The 26,003-nt window shown below is 51.8% G+C and overlaps 1 protein-coding gene across 14 annotated transcripts in view; it reads right to left on the minus strand.

The window, feature by feature from the left end:
- Nucleotides 1-26,003, minus strand: part of dst (dystonin) — a 118,763-nt gene that overhangs the window by 31,420 nt on the left and 61,340 nt on the right. For 11 of the 14 annotated variants that reach the window (XM_030378492.1, XM_030378488.1, XM_030378498.1 and 8 more), the window contains 24 exons: nt 25,530-25,706; nt 23,895-24,018; nt 23,162-23,370; nt 22,030-22,347; nt 21,249-21,415; nt 20,697-20,856; nt 19,073-19,199; nt 18,874-18,927; nt 18,360-18,595; nt 17,963-18,092; nt 17,253-17,452; nt 16,400-16,925; nt 14,539-16,007; nt 6,163-6,324; nt 5,674-5,844; nt 5,179-5,345; nt 4,653-4,812; nt 3,620-3,949; nt 3,278-3,362; nt 2,491-2,732; nt 1,800-2,006; nt 1,233-1,352; nt 734-841; nt 262-480 (listed from right to left, as the gene is read on the minus strand). In XM_030378492.1, coding sequence (XP_030234352.1) covers nt 262-480; nt 734-841; nt 1,233-1,352; nt 1,800-2,006; nt 2,491-2,732; nt 3,278-3,362; nt 3,620-3,949; nt 4,653-4,812; nt 5,179-5,345; nt 5,674-5,844; nt 6,163-6,324; nt 14,539-16,007; nt 16,400-16,925; nt 17,253-17,452; nt 17,963-18,092; nt 18,360-18,595; nt 18,874-18,927; nt 19,073-19,199; nt 20,697-20,856; nt 21,249-21,415; nt 22,030-22,347; nt 23,162-23,370; nt 23,895-24,018; nt 25,530-25,706 — 5,868 coding nt within the window. The remainder of the gene's footprint in view (nt 1-261; nt 481-733; nt 842-1,232; nt 1,353-1,799; nt 2,007-2,490; nt 2,733-3,277; nt 3,363-3,619; nt 3,950-4,652; nt 4,813-5,178; nt 5,346-5,673; nt 5,845-6,162; nt 6,325-14,538; nt 16,008-16,399; nt 16,926-17,252; nt 17,453-17,962; nt 18,093-18,359; nt 18,596-18,873; nt 18,928-19,072; nt 19,200-20,696; nt 20,857-21,248; nt 21,416-22,029; nt 22,348-23,161; nt 23,371-23,894; nt 24,019-25,529; nt 25,707-26,003) is intronic. The other 3 variants (XM_030378495.1, XM_030378494.1, XM_030378487.1) reach the window with 2 other exon arrangements.

Here is a 26,003-nt window from a genome sequence, read left to right on the forward strand (position 1 = left end):
GGCTAACCCTAGCCCTAACCCTACCCCTAACTCTAACCCTAACCCTAACTCTAACCCTAACCCTAACCCTTTTCTACTAATACTCAAAGATACACAGAAAGTGCTAACAACAAAAAAGTAATCGTGTGTATTCGATTATAAAGACACATTGACATCAATAAAGCATAAACATGTCAGAACACAGGCGACCGTGGCTAACGCTAAGACACTGCGGCGGTTGGGTTTTAAATGGCGGCCGGTTGTAGAGGGCGTGGCACTGACCCTCAGCTCCTCCTGCTGCCGCCTCAGGGTCTCGTACTCGATGGCGGGGAGGTGCAGCTGGCTGAAGGCGGCCAGCGTGTCCTGGAGCCAGGGGCACAGCTCCTCGTAGGTCTCCCAGAACTGGCCGGCCAGGGACTGGGCGCGCTCCAGCTGCAGACAGCGCTCCGAGTTCAGCTGGCAGACCGCCGCGTACCTCTCCACCAGCGCCTGACTCTTAGCCTGCGGGGACGGAGGAGGGCGTTGGATAGCGTCGCAGAGATAATAACCTTTACCCTTTTAATGGTATTGATTTATTGTTGTTGATTTTTCGCAATCAAAACAATTGTTTTATATTAAATATTAACTTTCAAAATTGTATCAAAATACAACTGAAATATACAATCTCAAATATACAAAGATATGAGCGTTCAGGCCGCAGAGACGTTCTGGACTCTGGCTGGACATCGTATTGTTCTGTTTTCAGTCTTCCCACCTGGAGGACTTCCTTCTCCTCGGGGCTCTTGCTGTCCATGATGGCCTTGCCCGTCTTCACCAGCTCGTCGACGCTGTCTTTGTGCCTCATGATGTCCATGGAAAACACCTGGGGGATCACAGGGAGTGGACTGGCGATCAATACCTGGGTTGACCCCCTTCGTTTGTCCCCGTACAATTAAGACCCTTTAAGACAGAGGCACACACTCACTCACTCACTCACTCACTCACTCACTCACTCACTCACTCACTCACTCACTCACTCACTCACTCACTCACTCACTCACTCACTCACTCACTCACTCACTCACTCACACCACACACACACAGACAGACAGACAGACAGACAGACAGACAGACAGACAGACAGACAGACAGACAGACAGACAGACAGACAGACAGACACAGACACAGACACACACACAAACCCCCCCACACACACACACACACCCACCCACCCACACATACATACATATAAATCCATGGAGGACAGAACTGACCTTCTGAGCCTGGAGCTGGGCGAGGGTCTGATCCTGCTCCAGCCGGATCTCCCCCATTGACTGCAGCCGGTCCTGGGCCTCGCTGAGCCAGGCCAGCTCAGCGTCCGCCGCGTCTCCGAACTGTAATCACAGCGCAGCAGCACGGGTCAACACACAAAATACAAATGAAATTATATTTTGCGTCATCCACCCCTAACAAACCATAAACTCGGGGTAAACGCCGCCGCGGCGTTTACCCCAAGTTTATGGTTTGTTAGGGGTGGACGACGCAAACATGGGGGACAGGAGCCTCACTATCCCACGGTCCGATCGTTCAGAGGTCAGGGAGTTTTTGGATGATATGGATTCAGCGACTCCACCGAATCATTTACTGTTTATTCATTCTGATTTGATCCGGGGCAACTTACAGGGAATACGTTCTATAGATGCGTGTCATTAACGAGCCGGGAGGGGTGTAGGCATCTTGCCCGAGGGTGTCTTCAGATTAGACAGCGGGCACATGGGGGTGGGGGGTGGGGTGGGGGGGGGGGTTCAAACCGAGGAGCTCCCCAGATGCGGAGGCCGTACCTGCTGGGACTTGAGCATGTCTGCGTTGATCCGGTCGACGTGCTGGGTCACCGCGTCGCTGAGGGCCCGGTAGCGTTCGTTGTCGGCGGTGACCAGCTTGTCCAGGCCCTCGCGGGCGTGCCAGGGAACCAGGTCGAGCAGCGAGCCGCTCAGCTCGTTCAGTTTGTCCACCAGGGGCTTCCGTTCCTTGGCCTCCTTCAGCAGGGCCTGGAGGGGGGGGAGAGGGTCCGGTAGGTTTCAGTGTGGTCCGTGGTCCAGCCCGACCGACCGTTACACTCATCGTAATGGCCGCTGTTTATTTCCCGACGCTGATTCACTTATTAACTAGGACATTAAGTCTATGACATAGATTACAAAACAAAGAAAATAACTGTGCTTTTATGCGTCCAAAAACGTTTATACATGGAGAACCTCGACTGTGCCGAGGTTAATTGTGGGGAAAAGTTAACGTCGGAAAGAAAACAGACACAGGGAAAGTTTCCGACAGTTTTATGTCCGAGCTTTTGCTTCCAGAATATCACAAAGAAAATCACATTAGCATCCTGCAATAGCTCCGACACACACACGCACACACACAGACAAACACACACACACACACACACACACCCCCACTTCCACCGACCCACACCCCCACTTCCATCGACCCACACACACACACACACACACACACACACACCCCCACCGCCCGTACCTTCTGTCTGTCCTGGGCCTGGGTGAGCTCCTCTCCGACGGGCTTCAGGCCGGCGAAGGAGCTGACCTCGGCCTCCACCCCCCCCAGCCAGGAGTCCAGCTCCTGGTGGGTGCCCTGCAGCTCGGTGGACAGGCCCAGCACCCTCTGCAGGTTGTCACACACGCCCCGGCTCATGGTGTCGATCTCAGCGTACTTGGTCTTGATCCCGTCCAGTTTGCCCTGGATGGCGACCACCTCGTCCCCTGGGAGGGAAGACGACGGAGACGTGAATGGTGCGTGTCTGAGCACCTGGGCATCATGCATTTATACTAGTGCTGTCAAGCGATTACAATACTTAATAGCAATTAATCTCATTAATGTCATAGTTAACTCACGATTAATCACATTTTTTTTTCTATGCTAAATATCCCTGGATTTCTTTGTCCCATTCATTTTTCTCATTTTAATGCTCTTATCAACATGGAGAAGTGTATCGGCTTGCCTTGTGCAAATGTTTTTTTATTGATAACAACATTGGCATATACTGATCAAAACAGGACGATACAAAAAAAAAGGCTATAGTGCAATTAAACGATGAACATGCAAACATACTGCCTTGAACATAGCAGTCAGGCTACTGATTCTTTGTTACAATACAATTGCGTTAATCACGCGATAAAAAAATTAACGCCGTTAAAATTGGTTTGCATTAACGCCGTTAATAACGGGTTTAACCGACAGCACTAGTTATTATCTTTATGGGTGTTACTCTGGCAGACGCTGTGTCTGTCTCTGGGTGGACTCTTACCGGTGGTCTGCTTCAGCAGCTCCATGCCGTTGGCGATGGCCTGGTCTACGTTCTGCCGCCTCAGCTTAATGTCCTCCTGGAGAGCCTGGAAACCCAAGACCGAAAACCAAAGTCCTTCAAAAACACGTAGACACACAGACCCACGCTGTGAGACTGTACCGCACAGCATCCCATCGGACATAACACAAAATAAAATACACAAACGACAACAAATCATAAATGAATGAATGAGCGATCCGACACCACTCGGGTGGGGTGCGGTGGGGTAGGTTGGGAGGGGGGGGAGGTTACGGGGGTCCCCTTCAGGACGGGGGGGGGGGGGGGGGGCTGTGCACTCTATACCCGTTGCTCCGCCAGCTGTTCCTCCAGCGCGTCCGGCCGGGGGTCCTGAACGCCCGCCTCGCTGAGCCGGCCGTGGGCCTCGCTCAGCCAGTTCATGAGCGCCACCTCGTCCTCGCCGAACAGGCGGGCGTTGGCCAGCGCCTGGCGCAGCGTGTCCGCGCGGCGGCGGCAGCGCTCCTGGAGCTCGATGTAGGACGCCTGCGTGGCGTCCAGCCGCACCTGCACCAGGTCCACGTCGTCCACCGCGCTCACTGCGCCCCGCAGCATCTGGCCCAGGCTGAGCGCCTGGCACAGGTCGCGGCTGTGGCTGAGGATCTCCTCCTCTAAGGCCTGGGAGGCCGCAAGGGACGGGACGGGGGAGGGGGAGGGGGAGGGGGAGGGGGGAGGGGGGAGGGGGGAGGGGGGCAGGAACGAAAAACGAGACGGAAACGAGACGGAAAACGAGACGAAAAACACAAAACATGCAACGAAAAGAAAGGGAAATGATCAAATGATAACAGGACGTGATGGATGGCGATGACCAAAAATGGAAACCAGAATGGTACATAAGGCTAAAGTTAAGGCTGGGTATCGTGGCCAATTACTTAAATCAATTCGATTTAGATTCATAAGGTCCTGAATCGATTAATCACGTCGATTCGATTCGATTCAATCTGCTCTTAAGTAATGAAAATGGCCCAACTGTGTTACAAAATACAAATGTACTTTTTCTCTTCATCTTAAACAACAGGTTTTAAGTTCAAACTTGTACAGTGGACAGTTTAAACTTGAGCTGTAAACAAAACTGTCTCAAGTCTCAAAAGTGCAAATTTGAAATTAAAAAGGAATTGTGAAAAGTGAAAGTGTACTTGAACTACAACATTACATCACTGCAAATTGCAATAAGGCAATATTGCAAAATATTCGATCCAAAATCGATTAAATCTATTTTTTTACCCAGCCCTAGCTAAAATATAAATAACTTAGGAATCAAATGAATCAAACATAACTTAAAGTGAGCATGAGGTACAAGGACAGAGAACCAATAGGGTACCTTTTGCTGGGAGATCTGCTTCTCCAGTTTGGACGACTCGGTGCCAATGGGTTCAGAGTTGGCCAGGTGCTTCTCTGTAGCCTGCAGCCAATCAGAGAGGGGCTCCAGGGTTTCGTGGAACTTCTGTGTGACGACCAGGATGCTCTCTAGCTGCTTGTGTCTGCCAACATTAAAACCAAAGTCATAAAAATGATCTACAATACACGCAGATACGTTCCACAAGATAAAGTCAACAGGCCACACATGCTCGACTCAGACCAACAATAACACATTTGTTCAAAGGGGAGTCACAGAGTTCACTTTCATTCGGGTTTTCTAGGAAGCTTCAGGATCATTTCTGTTTACTTTATCGAAAACCTCGGGGAAAGTACTTAGTGGATTACTCGCTGCCTAAAACCTTCAAGTGTCAAGTCACAACAACACAATGTTTTCCAAGTGTGACTCTCCCACTTCTTACTAAACTGGATCCTCCTCATGAAACACAATATCGACTGTTACACCGAGGGGGTTTGAGAACGACACAAACCTGTTCTCAGCCTTCTTGAGCAGCGTGTCCCACCTCTGCCCGAGGCCCTCCATCTCCCTGGCCACCTTGTCCCGGTCCACAGACTCTGCCAGCTCCGCCACCTTGCCCCCCTCCTTCTTGATCAGCTCCACCGTGGGCTTGCGGTCGTCCAGCAGTCTCTGGAGGAGCTGTCAGGGGGAAAACAATGGAGGGAGTTATGGGAGGCAGCTTTATTACACCGTGTGACAAGAAATACCGCTCCGTGGTCGAGGGGAAGAAAGAAAGGAGTAAAAGGTGTCAATTGATTAGACGTTTGTGAGGTGTGGATGAAGTTCAGCCAGTTTGTTCCCTCGCAGACGGTTCACGATCGGGGGGGCGGTAATAAAATGAGGGGTGGATGTCTGACACTCTGTGTTGATCTTAAAGAGTGTCGCTGGCGCCAGTGTGCGTGTGCGCGTGTTTGTTGTTCAAGTGTGCACTTAAGTGTGTTGTTAGTGTGTACTATCACTGGCTGACCTTCTGTTCCTGGATCTGCGCCTTGACCACTTTGAACTCGGCGGACGGAGCCTTCTGATTGGCCACCAGCTCCTCTGTGTCGGTCAGCCAGCTTAGCAACGACTCCAGGGCGTCCTGGAATCTCCCACAATGCAGCAGGGCTTCGTGGAGCTGGGCCGACCGCTCGGCGACCTACGCGGAACAATTATAAACATATACGTCAGCTGTTGTTTCAGGTCGAGTACAAACAGTCCCAATTATGAAATTAACTAATGAAAATAAACCAATCAATGAAATCCGGAAGATTCTGTACATTGACTTCCATGCGATACCCTCCACACTATCATGGATGTGTGATGATATAGCTGGTTACAAAGAGGGAGATGTCGACGACGTCATCATCTGAACAATAAACACCGCGTTGATAATAGTAAGCTTGCTTAAAACACAACTCAAAGGAAGTTGTTTATCCGAGGTCGGACTGGAGTCGGGTACTGTTGACGTCCCCACCTTCTTGTTGAGCGTGTTCCACTTGGCGTTGATGCTGTCCAGCTCGTCTTCCAGACCCTGAGTGCTGGAGGCCTTGGCGGCGCCCTGGATCAGGGCCTGGCCCAGGGAGTTGATGTCCTGGAGCTCCGTCTGCAGAGGCTCGATCTCCTCCTTCTCGAACACCTGGTTTCAGGGCGGGAGATGTTCTGTGTTACCGTCTGAATGCTCACGCACATGTTTTCTTTAAACCTAAACGATGCATCGTGTCAGAATAGGACTAACACAAATCCGCTCCTTATGTGCATGAAATCAAAACGATTCAATTGTGTGTGAAACAATTGTGACTGCCTATTGTGGATATGAATGGCTGAGGTTGATAAGACTTTGAAGAACCCTTTTGGCCACTTCCCAAAAACAGGGTTTTCCTGTTTAAGAGATAGAGCTTCAGATGGATGACAGCATCCACCGTGGATTAGAGTTAACAACACACCACTCCCTGTAACCAATCCCCAGACGAAGCACTGCTATCCCCTTAAATCTGGGCTGCGCACGATCACCCAGACCCAGACGTTCCAAGACGTACCAGCGGGGCTAAACCTAATTCGGCCACCACGTAATCTGATAGGCAAGGAACAAGCCGGGGCAGCGCAGCCTGGAGAGACTAATCTGAACTGGCACGGTCATCTAATAAAACACGTGTTCAGCCAGATCGCTGACGAACGCACAGAAACAACCACAGACGGGGGGGAGCTATTTTTGGGCACCTGTGCGGGGAAACAACCAATGAAGTCCATTTCTGGACATGACGCGATGGCGGCTAACAGAGTCTGGATGTCCAGGCCGCTGGATTGTTCAAATGCCTGCACGGTGCCGTTGGGCAGGCAGGCCTCCACGGACTGCAGGAACTCCTCCAAGTCCTCCATGGTGTACTTGGAGGCCCCGAGCTGCACCACGCAGTGGTCTGCCGGCAGCTGGTCTTCGGCCGGGGCCGCGGAGTTCCCGCGGGTCTCGGGCTGCGTCACGAGCACGCTGACCAGCTCGCCGTCCCCCGGGGATGGAGCCTCCTCCGACAGCTCAACGGTGGACAGCTCGGCCGTGGACAGCTCGTCGTAGTCCGCGGGGACCTTGGAGCGCCACGGTGCGGCGGGGCCCCCGTTCAGAGTCCTGGAGCCCGACCCGGAGTAGGACCGGCCCGCCGCGTACCGGTACAGCACGCCGTTGGGGAAGGGCTCCCTGTCGCCGCGCTCGCCGCCCGGACGCGCCGGGCGAACGAGGCTGCTGCTGTCGTACGGCGACCGCGACGGAGTGTCCCGGGCCGGGGAGAAGGGGAACTCCCCCTGCCCCGAGCTGAGCGAGCGGCCCGCCTTCAGCTCGCCGGACGCGTGCACGGCCTCCGACGACGACAGGCTCCGGGTGCCGGCGCCGGGCCGCACGCGGAGGCGGCGGCCACCGCGGAGGCGCTCGCGCTCCGCCGTGGGGCTGTACAGCCCTGAGTCGTCCTCCGAGGTCAGCGAGCCCGTCGCGCTCAGCCCCCGGCCGCCGTCGGCCGCGCTGCCCTCCGTGCACAGGCTCCCGCTGCGGCTGACGTACTCGCCGCCCGCCAGGGCGGGCGCGAAGGACCTCCAGGAGCGCCGGCGGTGCGGCGGCGGCGGCTGGTGGGTTTGCTGATGCTGCTGGCGGCGGCGGGCGCGGTCCTTCGTCTTCTCGGGGACGCCCGCCTGGAGCCCCGCCCTCGCCAGCAGCAGCGCGTCGGCGCCGCGGACCACGTCGCCGTTGAGCCTCAGCCCCTCGGACGCCGAGCGCCCGTCGCAGTCCGTCGGGGCGGGCTTGCGGCCGCGCAGCTCGAAGGCGCTGGACGACGACAGCACGCCGTTGCCGCACAGGCCCACGCCCGCGTCCGGGTCGAGGGTGCGGTGCACGTAGGGCAGGGTCCCGGCCAGGCGGCGCGACCCAAGGCTGCCCTTGGAGCCCGAGTCGATGTGCTCGTTGAGCCGCACCGAGTCGTGGATGGAGCGCTGGGGCACGTAGCAGTCGTCCACGTTGAAGTCCTCCTCCTCCTCCTCCCCCTTGCCCACGCAGGAGGGGTTCTGCCGGAGGCAGTCGGGGCGGCTGAGGGGCTTCCCCATCGCCCGACGACGGAGGCGCTACCGACGGAGGGGCGGGGCGGGGGAACGCCGCGGGTGGAGGGACGCGGGGGGCTCTCTCGCGGTGGGCCCGGTCCTGGCTTTGGCACAGCACTTTTTTGCGAGGATAAAGTGCGAGGCGATGTGCATAGCAAGGAAGGAGTCCAGTTGAAAATCATTTAAAAGAAACGATAAAAAAAAGGGGAAAGATGTATCTTTTGTTTTTGATTCATGTATGTCAAAAGCGTTGAATCATATTCGGATACAAAAATATAAAACTATCCCTGGATTCGTTGTGTGCTAAATCACATCACAATGCCTTCTAGATAACAAGAATAAATAAACAATAGCATCAAAAATAGAAAATGTACTCCCAAAGCCCACAAACAAAAATGCAACAGTGAAGAAATCAGGATCCAGAATGGGAATCGCGTCATTCATTCATGAAGCCACTCTCCCTTCAGAACATATTCCTCATGGCTCTCCTCTCCAGGCTTGCCCAAACTTCCCTGCTGTCCCTCCGGTTGCACAGCCTTCCTCCCTGGGTCCTGCTGCATAAAAGACACCCATGTAATCCTCGGGCCAGAGTACAACCTCCAGGGGGGAGAGCGCGTCCAGAGAGCTCCTCTTAAACAATCCCTCCACGGGCCGCGGCTCCAGAGAAACGCCGGTAGTGCTGGATAAACAAAAAGCCAGCCCTTTCTCTCTCATCGTTCCTCTCACTCTGACAGCCCTCCCCCCTCCCTCCCTGGCAGAGACACTAGGCCCCGCCCCCGCTCATTATTCAGACAACATCTGCCACAACTCCATTCGTGCTGGGGGCGGCTCTAGCACATGTTGATTGGCTGAAGCGTGACCCTTTTTTTTTTTTCACTAATTCCCCTTATGTCTCCTCCAGCCTATATGACTTCACTAGCAGTGATCCCCCCCCCCGCCCCCCCTTCCCAAACCCTGACACAGTCTCCCTAACGCTCTCACTGAGGTGGGGGTTGGGGGGGGGGGGGGGGGGAAGGGGGTGAGCTTTAAAAAAAAAATCAACAAAGACCAGCATGCAGCCGATCTCACTCTCGGATGACATCACACACTAAGCAGAAATAGATACACCCCCCCCCCCCCCCCCCCCCCCCCTGTTTTAATTCCTGCTGTGTGTGCGGGTGGTGGCCAGTAGCTACGGACCCCGTCGCTCCTCTTAATTACCGAGGAATGCTGCTCCCAGGTAATGTAACGCTCGGCAGCTCTGCCAAGCCAGCGGAAGAGCGCTTTGTTTTGTTTTTTTTGGGGTGGGAGGAAAAGTGAGAAGATGCGGACAGGAAGTGCTAATGAAACGAATCCCGGATCGCCCCGCGCGCCGTCGGTAGCCGGGTGAGGAGGTGGACGCAGAAGGGAGAAGAACGCGCCGGAACAACACCCTCCCCCTGTCTTGTTCCTGGCCCTCAGCAGACACAGTGAGACAGACTAGTGGAGGACATCGGCCGTTCAGTAGATCCAGAGTTAGGAGGATAATGAGCAAATACCAGTACTTCCCGTTCTATTCTTATTTGACTATTTTAGTTATTTTTATTGGCTTCTTGGCGGCAAAGTATATATCAGGTTTATTATTTCACAGCCAAATTGCCACAAACTAGTCTTCCACATTCCTTCTACGCTCCATCAAGACTTTGACTCCAAAACATGTCGTCCATGAAGAGAAATCCCCACCCAATCACAACACAACACAACACAAAGGAGTCACGTCACGTCGAGGCCACACCACTCCGTCTCTATACCACACGCAAAGACACAACTCTGTCATCACCGCCCCCCTGATCTGTCACACCGACAGTAGGGGGTGTCAATGACATCACCCCCCCCCCCCATCACCATGGCCACAGACTCCGTGAATAACAGTATTCACTTCGAAAAGAAAAAAAAACTGTGGCAGAGGTGGCTCATCGCACGACTAACATCCTTAAGGCAGAAGCAACCTAACGTGTACGTGCTTGCTTTTCCCAGGAGGCCGTGCGGTCGGGAGTCAGGTTCCCCCTCCAGGAGCGAGGGAGAGAGTGTCACTGTTATGTGGCGGTGACTCAGCAGCAACGCTATGCGCTGGCTCACAATGGTCGCTGACTTCCCCCCCCAGCCCACACACCTGGTTCAGCGCTGGGAAGAGTCACAGTGTGAATCAGGTTCACAAAAGACACTGAGGTCATGTCTGTGTGGCCAGGGAGGACGAAAGAGAGAGGGAGAGAGAGAGAGAGAGAGAGAGAGAGAGAGAGAGAGAGAGAGAGAGAGAGAGAGAGAGAGAGAGAGAGAGGATGAGGGGATGAGAGAGAGAGAGAGAGAGAGAGAGAGAGAGAGAGAGAGAGAGAGAGAGAGAGAGAGAGAGAGAGAGAGAGAGAGAGAGAGAGTGAGAAGGGAGAGAGAGAGAGAGAGGGAAGGAGGGAGAGAGAGAGCGAGAGAGAGCGAGAAGGGAGAGAGAGAGGGAAGGAGGGAGAGAGAGAGAGAGAGAGGGTGAGAGAGAGAGACAGAGAGAGTGAGAGAGAGGGGGGGAGAGAGAGAGACAGAGGGGGGAGAGAGAGAGAGAGAGGGGGGAGAGATAGAGAGAGAGGGAGAGAGAGAGAGAGAGAGAGAGAGAGAGAGAGAGGACACCAGAGGAACAACTAATTTTACTACCACGCACGCACAGTAACACACACTCACTTTTACTAGTTTTCCCTTTTAGCCGTTCGCCGAAGATGTATATGCAGTATGTACCGAAACGTTGTGCATGTGCCAAAAACGGACTGAAAAAATAAAAAAAGAGAGTCGTCTCTTCCAAAGCCTGACCTAAAAAGGTAAAAGCACATAAAATAAGGTTGGGCCCATTCCTGTCTTCTGTTCTGTTTATTCCCCTCATCAGAGCTGCCAGCGGTGCCCAAAGAGAGAGAGAGAGAGAGAGAGAGAGAGAGAGAGAGAGGGAGAGAATAGGGAGATTTACAGCACTTAGATCGTGATCCACTGAAAACACACTACACAACGTAACCTTATCTACAACCTCCCCTCCATCCCAGGCCTTTTGGGTATGAAAACAGAGAGCAGCCTAATATAGGAATAAGGTGAGCTTTGTTGCTGTTCGGACGGTCTTCTGACAGCGCTTCCCATGACGCTGAGCCCAGGGAAGCGCCGAGCGAGGAATAAGTACAATGGGGGGATTTTCTGCCGGCAGCTGAGGCTGTTGTAGTCCTGACGGGGGCCGCTGATAGGTCGGGACGGTGAAACAAAAAACACGGCCGTTGCTCGGCAACACTTTCAATCAATCAGTTGTTTGACGGCGACGCCCTCAACGTTTGTTTTCACTTGCGTAGCGTCTGAGAGGGGAAGACAAATCAGCTGTTTGATAGACCCCTGTGGTGAACAAGTGCACCAATAAGTCCACACCAGTTCTTAATGTAGTTTTCCATTGGGTTCTTCAGGGGGCACATTCTTTTTCTAATTCCATTTTTTTGTTTTTAAATAGATTGTCTGGGCAGCTATGTTCGCATTCCTTCTATGCTATAACAAGACTTTAACTGAAACGTGACTTTGATAAGGGGAAATAGCCACAGATTCAACAGCACATTACGGTGCTTGCCAACGATTTGAATAGATCGTTGTTTGAAGGCAACACCCTCAACATTTCTGTTTGTATTCATGCACACAACAGACATTGGATCTGGATGGCATACACTCACGAACAAACCAAGCCCCACAATGATAGCATAATCCATTAAGCCCAACGGGATATTGGGCCACACCCCACTAATGTATAAGACACCCCATTGGGCCTGTCACAATGACAAAATGTGACCTACATATTGGTTTTACCATTTGCATTTTTTTCGCAGTTCACGTAACAAATAGACATTATAGTCATTTCGATTCCAAAAAGAGGTTAATCCTCTTTACTATACTCTATAGGAATTTAAAGGCTTTTAAGCGTTTTGCAGATACTCAACATTTGACTCTTTAAATCTGTAAAATGGTCTCCTGGGTATGGAACAGCCTGTTACTTATTTAACTGCTAAATAGAACAGCAGAAATGAAAGACAAGCCAATCCCCTATTTTTAAAAAGTCTGATGATATGTTAAAGATATGTTTAAGATATGTTTGGTTGGATTTTGTGTCCATATCGCTGTAATAGCAACGAGGGTGACCTCATCCATAACATCACTTTCCGCTCCTTCATTTCATGAATGACTCATGGATCATTTGATTAGCGAAACCACACATTCGTTACTGGCATGAGGCACTCAGCGTAGGCCTCTGTCCACTCCTATCATCCCATCAGGCCAGGACCCATTAGCTCCAGGTCTGGGCGGTCTCTGATCGGATCTCTCTCCCATTGAGATCCCATGAGTCGAGACCGCGTCGTCAGGTGGTCAGGCCTCTCATTCTGGTTTGGATTGCATAACCTTCTGGACACAGCTTGGGCCAGGCAGACTACTGCCTACGTCATTCAGACCACGCCCCGTGGCTACACAGAAGGCAAGGATTCACCTCAGAAGGTATACACCGCGGCAAGACACAAGGGACTCATACCGGTGATTGTGTGTTTTTAAACGGTGTCACACTGCTGAATTAGTGAATTTACTGTATGTTGAATATCCGTTATCATTTCAGCAGATTCAGCAGATTTACATGGGAGAACTCAGACCGGGCCACAGAGTTTGCATTCCAGTGTGAAGTGTCAGACCTGTGTTTCCATCGGGTGCATCCCATCACAGGACTCGCATTGAAACGACAAGTTCAACCAAGGCCACGGTTCAACTATAGCCCAGTGATCTCCACAACCTTTGAGCAGATTCTACGACAAACCAAAGCCCCAACACACTGTCTGGTCTAACCAGGGTATCTGCAGATTTCAGCAAGTCAACAGTAAGACTTTTTAAGACCTTTTTAATACCACCTTGAATGAAATGTAAGACCTAAAACACGCAATGGTGGGGGGGATCCTGCTGTATTATAACACAAGCATAGCATGTGTGTCACTCAATGAGACTCATTCACCTACCCATTGTCGCAGACTAGCTAGCAAGCACGCAGATAATCGTTTATATATGCAGCTAGCAAGAAAGAAGCCTCTCTATATGTCCTTCCTGAAAAGTCAAACGAGAAAAATAATGCCCGACAAATTTAAGACCTTGAGTTACAGTATTTAAGACCAGCATATACAATTTGGAACGAATTTAAGACTTTTCAAGGCCTTCAATTTAGAAACATGAATTTAAGACTTTTTAAGACTTTTTAAGGATGCGCGGACACCCTGGGTCTAACTGACAAACCCGGGTCTTATGCTTGATAAGACCCGGGTTTCAATCTAAAGGTCTGGACAACGTGGACCTCGGGATTACGGAGTGTTCAGCAGGACGCGATCACAATCAATCTGCTTCACTGGGGAGAGTTGGGGGGCCATAACCAGGCCAGCCTTCATCTGGGGTACCCAGCGACGTCCTGCTGTGAACCACCTGGCTCTGCTGCCCCCGTCCCCTCCCCCAACCGCCGGCCCTCCACCAGCGCTGCTAGTGCCCATCACGGGCACTCATCTCAGCACGTCGGGTGAAAGCACCAGATGCTTCCGCCCGGATTGTACCAGAGGATCACCACAAATCAGGCAGCCGGGACCCCCGGTCAAATGGGGGTTACACTACAGCAACCCCCCGTGTGAGAGACGTAGCACTGGTAGTGTTGAGGTGGTGGGAGGTTCAGGACATTGTGTGAAAATATGAAATGGGTGTGTGGTTAAACCCAATCCATCTACAAAGTATATATGGCTTTGGCACACATCCTTTAAATTAGTAGCTTAAATTATTGTTAGTATTCAATTTAAAATGGTCACAATAACCATACAGATACAGCTCCTGCACACCGTGACAAAAGAAAACCCAGAAAGAAATGAATGAGAAAGAACTGAAATGATCCATGTTATGTAAATGTAGAATACGCATTTATAAGCTGATAAAGGCCCAGTGGAAATGTTGCAAAACGGTGGTGAGATTCCCTTCATACCTTTTGGATCTATAACAATATACATAAAAGCTGGCAAGCTGCACATCCCTTGGCAGTGTTACATCACCAGGTTCCGTGAGGTGGCAAACAAAACCGAAGCCCCGGAGCGCAGAGCCACGAAACGCGAGACACGCCACCGACACCAAACGAGGCTGTGAACCCGCCCTTTACCAGCCTATTAACTCACACATTATCCAACGTAACACTCGATCGCAAAGGCATCGCATCTGTGTGTTACTTCATGTTGACGTCGTCGTCGTCCGACCGTACCTTAAAGGCCTCCAGCTGCTGGTTGATGACCTCCGTCTCCACGGCAACCACCCCCTGGGCCTCTTCCGTCGCCACGGCGCGGCTCAGCTTCTCCCCGCTGCGCCGCAGCTTGGAGTGGAGCTCCTCCAGGTGTCGGCGCGCCTCCACGACCTGCTCCTCCCGGCCCCTCGCCCGGTCCAGCAGTTTGCCGCACTGCTTGCTGAGAGCGTCCACATCTCTCTTCAGGCCGAAGAGCTCCGGCGACGACTCCGTCTCCAGCATCTTCCTGCAGTTCTCCCCGGCGTTGACCGTGTTGGCCGTCACCTCCCGCAGCTTGGTGGTGAAGCCCTGGATGCCCTCCTGCTGGTCCTTCAGAGCGGCCAGGTCCAGGGCGACGGGCTCCATGCCGTCCAGCTCGTCGTCCAGGTCGGTGAACTCGCCGTACATCTCCCGGATGTCGTTCTGGAACTGACCGATGCCCTGCAGCTTGCCCTCCAGCGTGGAGCAGGTCTCCTCCACCTTCTTGTTCAGGGAGCCGTAGTCCTTCTCCAGGCCGTCGGCCTGCAGCAGGAGGTCCGTCACGCCGTCGGCGTCGGGGACGTCCACCACCAGGTCCTTGGCCAGGTTCTTCAGCTGCTCCAGCTGGCTCTGCACCGCCTCCAGGCTCTTCTGCTGGGCCTTCATGTTGGTCAGGGTCTTGGTGCTGTGGGCCTGCGCCCCCAGCGACTCGTAGGCCTCCACCTGCTTCTGGGCCCTCTCTATCTGGCTCTTGGCCTCCTTCCGGGTGTCGTTGAAGTCCTTCAGCGTCTGCGAGGTCTTCTCCAGCGACTCCCTCTTGCTCTGCAGCCCCTCCGCCAGCTTGTCCACCCTCTCGCCGAGGGCCGCCCGCTCCTCCTTGACGCCGTCGGTGTCGGCGTTGGCCGCCTCTAGCAGGCTGTCCGCCGCCGCGTTGAGCTGCTCCACCGCCCCGCGGTGCTTGTCCACGTCCTTCTGCAGGGCTTTGAGCTGCGAGAGGGAGCTCTCCAGGGCCACGGGGTCCACGGCCGTCTGCACGCGGTCCCGGCTGGCCTCGCACTCCTCCGCCCAGGCGCTCAGCTTCTCCGCCTGGTCGCGGTACCTCACGGCGCGCTGCAGCGCGGTCGCTAGGGCCTCGCCGCGGTCGGCCGAGCCCTTCTTCACCGCCTCCCAGTTGGAGGAGAGGGTGGCGAGCTGGCCCTGCAGCGCCAGCTTCTCCGCGCCGTCCGTGTCCTGCAGCAGCGCCTCGCCCTCGCCGGCGATGGTGGCGTAGGGCCGCTCGTGGTCGCTCAGGGCCCGCCGCAGGGCCTCGTGCTCCGTCAGGCTGCGCTGGAGGGGCTCCACCTGGGCCGAGACGGGCCTTGGGGAGGCCTCCTCGCGGAGCCTCTCGTCCAGCCAGGTCTGGAACTCCTCCGAGGCGCGGTGGAACTGCTGGGAGCTGTCGAAGGTGGAGGCCAGCTGCTGGGCGCGCTTGGCTGTCGGGAGGAGAAGGTGGAGTAAATCTCGCATGTTGGATTGACATCGTTGAGACACTGTTTTCACTTTGGGTTATCTGCTTTGAATCACTTTTATGACGACATGAGACTCTAAGTGAAGTCTAAATCTTAACAGAAACTAAAGCGAGACATCTAGAGATAACACACAAGCCTTCAGGGACCATGGATATTAATTTGGCGGAAACATAATGCAACGCGAATATTTCAGCGATGAGTAAATCGCAACAAGAAACGCACTTGTGCAATCGCTCAAGATTAAAAAAGTTGAATCATGAGCTATAAACGGCATGACATGATGTGCTCTCCAAAAGTGAACACATCCTCCAGTCCGGACAATTGTAAACAGAGTAAAACAATCACGGGAGCCAAACCTGCTTTCTCCTCCAGCTGTTTGAAGGGCTTGCTGACGCTCTCCAGCTGCCGGGCCAGGTCGGCCTTCAGGTAGTCCTCCGTCACCATGGCGGTGAGCTCGGTCGCCACCGCCTCCGCCTCCTTCAGCCTGCGCCTCTCCTCCCGGAGCTGGGCCGAGATGGAGTGCACCTGCTCCAGCTGCTTCTTCACGGCGTCGGGCTGGGTGCTGTGCTGCTGGCCCTGCTCCCCGCTGAGCTGGGCGTCCAGCCGGCCGCTGGCCGCGCCCAGGCCCTTCAGGAGCTCCTGGAGCTGGCCCGTCTTCAGCGCCGCCTGGTCGATGAGGCCGGCCCGGCTGCCCAGCTGGCCCGTCACGTCCTCCCACTTCTGGGTGACACCCGCCAGCTGCTCCGTGACCGCCTGGACCTCTGAGGACGAGGAGGAGGGGGAGGTGGGGGAGGTGGAGGAGGTGGGGTCCAGGATGGCGGCGGCGGCCTTGTGGAGCTCCTCGTACTGGGGCTTACGACTCTCAAACTCGTTCTGGAGGATCTGAGGGGAAGGAATGACTTGATATGATGATCATTGAACAAGATTATTTGAACAAGATTATTTTTGCATTTTAATTATTTATTCATGAAGAGTTAGACAGGAAAGGGTAGCAAAGGACCACATGCAGGATTGGAACCCAGGTCGCTACGGTAACAACTGAGCGTTAATGGTACGTGCTGTACCCCGTAAACCACCGGGGCACCCCCCCATGAAAACATTTTAACAGGGAAGACTAGCAATGGGCCGTCGGCTACCGATACCACACATTCTTTATGGCCGCAGCGCCGAGGGGACTGCCAGCCTCCGGAGCCTTGACCAATGGGGTACCTGGACTTGCTGCTTCTGCATCTTCAGCATGTTGAGGTCGACGGAGAGCGGCCCCAGCACGGTCATCATCAGCTCCTTCTCCGAGAGCCACTGCCGCAGCTGGGGCTCCGCCGTGTGGAAGGCCTCCAGGTTCCGGCTGGAGCGCTCCAGGTGCTGCTTCCTCTCCTCCGCGCAGGAAGTGACCTCATCCCAGGCGGCGTCTGAGCGTTGAGCACAGTCAGTGAGGAGTCAGCCTCACCACCTTCTTCTCCGTCCAGGAAAGCTGCCCTCTTTAATAATCGTAAACCCCCCTGCTGAGCCGGACTTTGAAACTCGGGCCGCGGCAATTTATTGGCCAGGAGAGGCGGTGACGCACATTAAAGCGTTTTTACAACATTGATGTGGTAAAATTTGATGTGCAAGCAGAAGGTATTTCACTACTAATTTAAACCACTTGGTGCAATAAAAAACTGGAATGAACGATTATTTGGCCAGAACGGTCAAACGGACGAATAAAGCACACCACAGTACTAAACGCACTTTATGAACCTGCTAATTCAGATTAGTCTAAATCTGTGTGCCTGTCTGTCACTTGCCCTCCTGTGAAAGCTAAACGTGGCGCACACACACTACAGCGATACACAATCAGCAGTCACGATGGCGCGTGTTTCACCAGATTGAATGAAAGTTATTGGAGCCGTTTTGAGGATAAAGCCCTTGGTTCAACGCACCTATCTCTGCCAGCATCTGTTTCCAGGTCGCCGCCTCGGGAGAATCCGGGTGGGTCTCCAGCAGGTGGAGGAGCTTCTGTCTCAGCTGCTGGAGCTTCTCCTGCTTTTGCTTCATGTCGGCTTCAAACTCCTGTCAAGACAGACAAAGAAGACGATCAACGAGAAAAATCCACCCCAGTCCATGGACAAACTACAAAGGGTGCAGTGTTAAATGCTGAGGAGATAGTTTTAATATTTGACTATCTCCTGAGAACCTTTAATCCAAAACCACTAACAATGAATAGAACTACACGTCAATCTGATGGAGGAGAGGCTGAGGCATGTTGCCCTAAGAGGCCTACAGGTCGGTCTTTCAGTGGGATACCCTACCCACTACATCCCACCGGTCACACCCTACCTTCTGCTGCTCCAGCTGCGCTTTCACCGAGCCCTTCTCCCCGGCTTCAGAGTTCCCGGAGGCCGCCTTGTGCTTCATGTCCCCCAGCCAGGCCACCATGAGGTCCGCCTCCTTCTGGGTCTCCTTCACCCCCTCCAGCAGCTCGCTGAGCTGGGCCGCTGAGCTCCTCAGCCTGCCCTCGAGGGTGGTGTAGCCCTCGCTGACGTAGGACATGTTCTGCTGGATCACCATGAGGTCTGTGGAGGGCGGTGTGAACGGGCAGACGGGTGTGAGTGACCCGGGCTGAAGCGTTTTACCAACGTCATGCCGTAGGGCGATGCGATTAATGTTAACGTCATCTTAAATCTGCACGATGGCACCGAGACAAAGGTACACACAGCGCAGGTTTAAGAGGGATTGGCTCAAGCACCAAACCTCAAACCTTTACACCGCAGGAAAGTTATAAAGTTATATATATATATAAATATATATATATTCATAGTATTGAAAGAGAAACGGCCAAGAGGAGGACTACCTTTATTGGTAAGGTAGGCATGACTCCCGGCCGGACCACCACCGTTAGTAACAGCTAATGCAAGAAAACACAACAACACAACAAGGCTCATGTGAGACACTGCTCACACAGAAGACCCCCCCCCCCCCTGACCCCCGCGGTTAGCCACGATGCCTGCAGAACACAACGCATGCTCTACCGCAGAGCCCCAGGGCCTTACCTGACTTATTGGCCCCGTTTTTCTTGGCCGGGGATGTGAGGGCGCTGATGTGTGTGCACAGGGCGGCACCCTGGCTGTTTAGTTCCTGCACTGCGGGGCCCTTGGCCGTCCATTCCTCCAGTAAGCCCTGAGCAGAGAGAGCAGCGGGTCAGACCGTGTGTATGGATAGCAGTAACGGAGTATTAGGGGGAAGGTGCGGCCGTACTGATCACAGAGGGAGGACCACGTGTCTGATTGAGGGCGGGATAACGATTTATATATATATTAGTGCTGTCAGTTAAACGCGTTATTAACGGCGTTAACGCAAACCAATTTTAACGGCGTTAACGCAAACCAATTTTAACGGCATATGTTTGTATGTTCATCGTTTAACTGCACTATAGGCTTTCTTTTTGTATCGTCCTGTTTTGATCAGTATATGCCAATGTTGTTATCAATAAAAAAAAATTGCACAAGGCAAGCCAATGCACTTCTCCATGTTGATAAGAGCATTAAAATGAGAACAATTAATGGGACAAAGAAATCAAGGGATATTTAGCATAGAACATTTTTTAATCGTGAGTTAACTATGGCATTAATGCGATTAATCACGATTAAATATTTTAATCGCTTGACCGCACTAATATACGTATATATATATACGAATGATATAAAAACATAAGTAAACCGGTATAAAAAGGAGTAGTTCATGGCATTTAATGACTTCCCCTGTTGTTATTGTGCATATATCTAACACAACTTGAACCTTGAAAACAGCAATGCTATTATATTTAGTGTCAGCGTTGCAATGGTTTGTTTAGAATAACGTCAGATCATTTGATATAAATAACATCTCTATCATGCACCACAGGGCAGGAGTATCGCAGAAGTCTTTCATCAGAGTAAGCTATTTTCCGCTCGTACGCTGTTGCGCCGGCGCTAACGGCGCTGTCTGTGCCTGTTACTACACAGGCCGGGATCCCTGCGCTATCACTGCACTGGGTCCTCTCCTGGAAGTAGGCTGTCAGGCTGAAGGTCAGGCTGATATAGCGCCTCAACCACCAGACGCGTCCTGGGCTAAATGGCTCTCCATTCATCTCCTGAGCTCGGCCCAGTGGAGAGAGATATTAATTGGAGGCTGTTAGGGGAGGGCTAGCGGTGTGATCTGTTATAATAACAGTCACACACACACACACATGCACAACCGCACACACAGACAAACAAACGCACACGTATGCACACGCACGCGCACACACACGCACACACACACACACACACACACACACACACACACACACACACACACACACACACACTCATGCACCCACACAAATGCACAAAAGCACACACCTACACACACACACACACGCACCAACACACATACATGCACACAAAAGCACACACACACACACACACACACACACACACACACGCACCCACACACAGACACACACACAAACACACACACACATCCGTTCCTAGCAACACCGTTGCCAGCCCCCAGATTGCGAGTGTCCAAACAGTGACATCAGCGCCGGGCCCCCCCCCTCCACTGGAACACAACAGTGGATTAAGGAGCCGGTAGTCTAAACACGTGCGGGGACAACGCCACGTCTCCACAACAAACCCCCGCGGGCCGACTCACGTTGAGGCTGAGCAGGTCCTTCTCCAGGCTCTGTGTCCCGCCGCTGCCGGGCTGAAGGGTCGGAACCTTCCGGTCCGTCTCCTCCAGCCAGGAGGTAAGAGCCCCCGCCGCAGTCCGGAACGCCGCCAGCTGATCCTGGCAGGAGGACACCTCCTCTTCCCTGGGTAGGGGGGGGGGGGAGGAGATCATGATACAGATACCGATACAGGGAGACAATGGTTTGGTTGTGTGGACCGCGTGTGGGAATGCGTGACGCTGCCCTGAAGGAGCAACTCGATTCGACAAGATTCGGTACAGTCCACCTCAGATTCGTATTAAATTCTGGTTATTCTTACAATTTTAGGTTTTGGATGTGTTTGCATGTCTACTATGCCATTTTGTGACTTTTACAAGAGTAAAAGCGTAATTTAGAAAGAAAACTGGGAAATCGTTGTGTCAGCTAGGCCAGTCGCCCCCGTCTAGTCTGGGAACGGTCTACTCTGCTCCAAATTCAAGTCATGTATCACTCCAACTTTAAACGTTAACCTGAATGAGGCCCGGGAGAGCACTCACTTCTCCTTCACGATGTCCTTCAGGGTGCTGTAGTCACTGGCGAGGCTGTCCAGCCGGCCCTGGATCTGGGCCTTGCTCGCCTCGGGGTTGATGGGGCAGAGCTCCTTGGACAGGCTCTTCAGCATGTCCAGGTCCTTGCTGTGTTCGGCCATCTCAGCCGTGGTGTCCTGCGGGGACGCCACAGCGACAAACCGTCGATTCATCGGGTTGATAATGGGGGAAATTGATTGACATTCGGCAATGGTTTTATTTAGTACAAGCAGAAGATCCAGAAGGCTACAACAAAGAGTGCCATGTGCAACTTTCATATTTGATGTGCATGTGAGCGATTTTTATAGTAACATGTGTTTTCTTGTTTATTAAATTAGGTTTATTACGTATAATGTTCTAGATATCTTCCAGTATTTTTGCAAATATATTTTCACACTGTATATAATATTTTCTCTCTTCTATTCTTACACACTTATGATCTATCTTGGGCAACATCTGTAACAGACGCCCTACCTCTGTGTATTAATGAAGTACCAGAAGTATCAGAATCAGGACCCCAGGAGTACCTGATGCTGACACTGATACTAGAGTTATCAGAATCAGAAAGGCAGCTGTACCTGACTCTCATTCTAGAAATATGAGAATCCTAACACCAGGAGTACCCGATGCTGATGCTGATACTAGAGCTAAAAGAATCCCACAGGAGGAGTACCTGATACTGATACTAGCAGAAACAGGATAAGCAGAACAATCATATGGCTATCGATCAGAACCAGAACCCCGGCAATACCTTCACGAGCTGCGACAGCTCCTTGAAGCTTTTCCCCGGGCCGTCCGTCTCGCGCAGCTCCTGCGACCGCTTCTGCACAAACTGCTGCACCTCCTCGGCCGTCTTCTCGAAGCGCTCCACCTTGTCCTTGACCTCCTCCAGGCCCGACACCTTCAGGTTGTGGGAGTCGCAGGTGTCGGCGAGGCGGCGGGAGAGAGACTCCATCTTGGACTGCAGCGGAGCCGCGGCGCTGGCGTCGGCCGTCTCGGCGAACTTCTCCACCTTGGCCTTGATGGCGGAGATGCTGCTCTGGCGGCTGGCAATGTCCTGGCCCAGCGCCTTGAGAAGAGACCAATACTGTAAGGACGCGCTTCTGAACGGCATTTCATGGCAGGCCTTGTTGAGAGTGGGTTGCGTTAAGCTACATGCAATCGCTGTATATTAGGTTCAGAAAGAATGGCTGATTTTGTTCCGGTCACAAAGTAGCACCAATCAGGTTGCAGGGCTTGTACCGGGCAGAATTCCTTGGTGTTGAGCCTCTTAGGGCTAAACCCTAACACAGTCAGACCTTGAAGGAATGCATCAGTTACGAGGAAATAGAGGAATGCAGGATAACCACTGAAAATCCATACATTTCTTGTTTCTGAAACATTTACAGTTGAGGATTTAACAAATCGTAGCAAGAGAAACTTTTGTATTAGCCTGGAACCCCTTAGTTCATTTTGCCTTTTCCAAGGGCAGACAACATTGGCACTGGCCACAATCGGAACCGACCTTCAACCCAACCGAGCAACGAAAAAAGTGATATATCGGCGGCAGCCATCTTGATGTTGATGAAAACACATCACCGTCGAGGTGATGTGTTTTCATCCTCAACACTTAGGCAAGGCAACTTTATTTATAGAGCACTTTTCATACACGAGGCAGACTCAAAGTGCTTCACGTATTGACATTGTCATACAATAAAATAAAACAATAGATAAGTAAAAGAAAACATAGGTAAAGCAAAAAAAAGGAATAAAATAGATAGAAAACGAAGGCGAAGTTAAAAAGGCATTTTAGAAAGTGCAATGTATTTAAGCATGACCTTTAACCCTTTAGCAAAAAAAAAAAAAAAAAAAACTTTAAGCCCGGGGTACCCCGGGTTACGTACTGCCTCTTTGCTGAGGAGGGACCCCAAGGCCGGGGAGTCCAGCGGGACGGACCCCTTCTCCCTCACGCTGTCCTCCAGCCCCTGCATCCAGCCCATCATCTCGTCCAGGCCGTCCTGCACGCTCATGGACCGGGTCAGCGTGATCTGCAGCTTCTCGTTGCGGTCGCTCACCGACTTGGACAGGTTGTCGTAGCGCTCAGCGATGTCATCTGAGGACGCGGACGGGGAACAGAGACAGACACACCCCCCCCCCAGGGTTGATATGTGTTGCGGTCACACGCTTTGGAAATAACAGGAAGTTTTGGTCTGGGTGATTGATAGAATGTTATTAGATATTTGAGTTTATGCCTTTTTTTGGAATGTGTGAAGGAACGGCGTTGGGTAAAATCCCAACGGAAAAACCAATCATTGCTTCGGTTTGCCAAGACGAGAATGATTGCGGCATAAAAATAAATACATTTTGATGGATTTTACTATTATATTTATCCAAAAAGTCCAAGTGGGAGGTTTCTACTTTTTTATGGCTTACCAGCGACCACTTTGTTATTTAAAAATGATCAATCCATAAGTCACTAATGAGGTGACCATCGCGGTAACATTAAAAGGACATCCAACTTGTGTTTCCCGGCTGAAGGAGGCCTGGCCACAGTGCAGTATGCTGGAGCCATGATGTTTAGATGATGGTCAGATGTCATGGAGCCATGGTGTCCAGATGAGGGTCAGAACCACTCACCCACGATCTCCTGGATGGCCTCCGGGTGGCTGAGGAGGTCGCCCTCGCACGAGATCAGAGAGTCGGACGTTTTGCGGAGTGTTTCGACCGCGGTCTGCCGGCCCGTCATCTGTCCCTGCAGTGACTGGGGAACCAAAGGAACAAGATTTATTATAAATTATTATGTTTTTGGTCATGATATCTATCTGCAGATATATCATTGTATCGTCAAGTCCTGATTGATTGGGTTATTATCTGCGGATCTTTTTTATCAATTGTGGAAATTCCTCACACAAAACTTTAAACTAATATATAAATGATAACATATAAGTTACCGTTGCATAGCTGATATCTAGGCCTACATGTTGTTGTTTTGACTAATTCGAGCTACACTGCTATACATTTATCAATTGACCAAAGAAGTGTATATGAAGGAATCTCTAGAGAATAACGACATCAACCGAGATAACTATGGCACAGTGCTTAAAAACCCCCAGAAACTTAAATATTAATTCCACTCTGTCAGTGTGGTCATCTAAGTCCACCCAGGCGCGTTGACATTGTAAAGTAAAGCGCAGGGCTCTTTGCATGGGAATGTTTCAGGAACCAGAGCCAGGAGTCGGAAAAAAAAACAGCACACTTTCTCCCGCCGGCGCCTGGTATCTACGCATATCACTGTACGCATATCCCCGTACCAAGTCACCACCTCACAACCCCCCCCCCCCCCCCCCCCCCAACCCCCGCCACGACCCCCCCAAATAAAGACAAATGTTGAGGTGAGCATGAACATGACCCTCTGTGCTTACAAGCCTGCAAACGTTCAAGCCCGCAGGAGCCGTGGCCAACCCTCCCTCTCTCCCTCTCTAGAGAAGAGTTATTTTTCCTTTGTGTTGGAGGGAGAGAGAGAGAGAGAGGAGAGCTATAAATAGCGGCGTTGTTTTAAACGAAGTGGAAACGCTTTATATGGCGAGGCATGTCTGTTTTGTGTCGTGACCTTGTAACCCGTTTAAATGCTTATTGTTACGGCGTGTATTAACTGCCCTCTTCAAGTCATTCTCACTGGTCGTCACACATCACACAGAACACACACACACACACACACACACACACACACACATACTCAGAAGACCATAGCATCATTGGTATTAGGCAGTAGTAGGCTTAGATGTTTTGAGTCAGTGTTTGTAACAAGGAAGCCGTTGTTAAGAACATTGCTTTTTTTAGATACAGTCAGCGCAAGTCCTGTAATGCTAAGATTGATTAGAGAATTGTAAATCAAAGAAATCCGGTCCCCTGATCTCGGTCGCCATGTGAGGTCAAGTTCCCAAGATCTGTTTCATAATAGCATGATCTAAAATGACACAGGGCCCAATCCCATGTTATCTTAAATGACCCAAGACCCAAAATGACCCACAACAAAAAATAATCTTGAAAAGGATTTAGAAAGCATATTTCCTTGTCTTGTTTAAGGGCTAAAGCAGGACTGGTGTACAATTTACAATCCAAAGTCATCTTGCTCAAGGATGTGAACATGTAACCAGCACACACCAGGGTACCAACATGGGATTCAAGCACCCTAAACACTAGCCTAGACTATCCTGTCCTCTTGTGTGCGGGAGGGGTATTGCAGCCCCGGTGGCGTGTGGTGCTTCATACCTTGGTGTCTTCCAGTTGTATCTGCAGCGTCTGGGGGTCGGCAGCGATGGCCTCAGACTGCTGTCTTCTGGCCTCCTCCTCTGAGCTGTTCAGCCACTTCACCAACTCGGCGGATGAGTCTTCATACTTGGTGTACTTGTCCACCACGTCCTTCAGGTTGCTGGCCAAACTGTTGCACTAAAAACATTTAAAATAAGTAGAATAGAACAAATATGTATTTAAGGTATGTATTTTGTATTTCTAAAGCTAACATTACATTAAAGGTAGGGTTGGCCGTTTGGAGAAGCGAGCAAGAGAAAGATCGATTTTGAAAGTATCCAACCAGAAAGTAGAGACAGACATGTAGGCCAGCCAATCATTTCATTCGGGCCGAATGAAATGATTGGACAGGCTTATAACAGGCCTGCAACAGCCACAGAGACCGGAGTTACGCATTTTGTTTGTCAGAGGATCTGATTTATCGATTGCTGTTTT

Source organism: Gadus morhua, chromosome 15, assembly GCF_902167405.1.
Source record: "Gadus morhua chromosome 15, gadMor3.0, whole genome shotgun sequence".
Lineage (NCBI taxonomy): Eukaryota > Metazoa > Chordata > Actinopteri > Gadiformes > Gadidae > Gadus > Gadus morhua.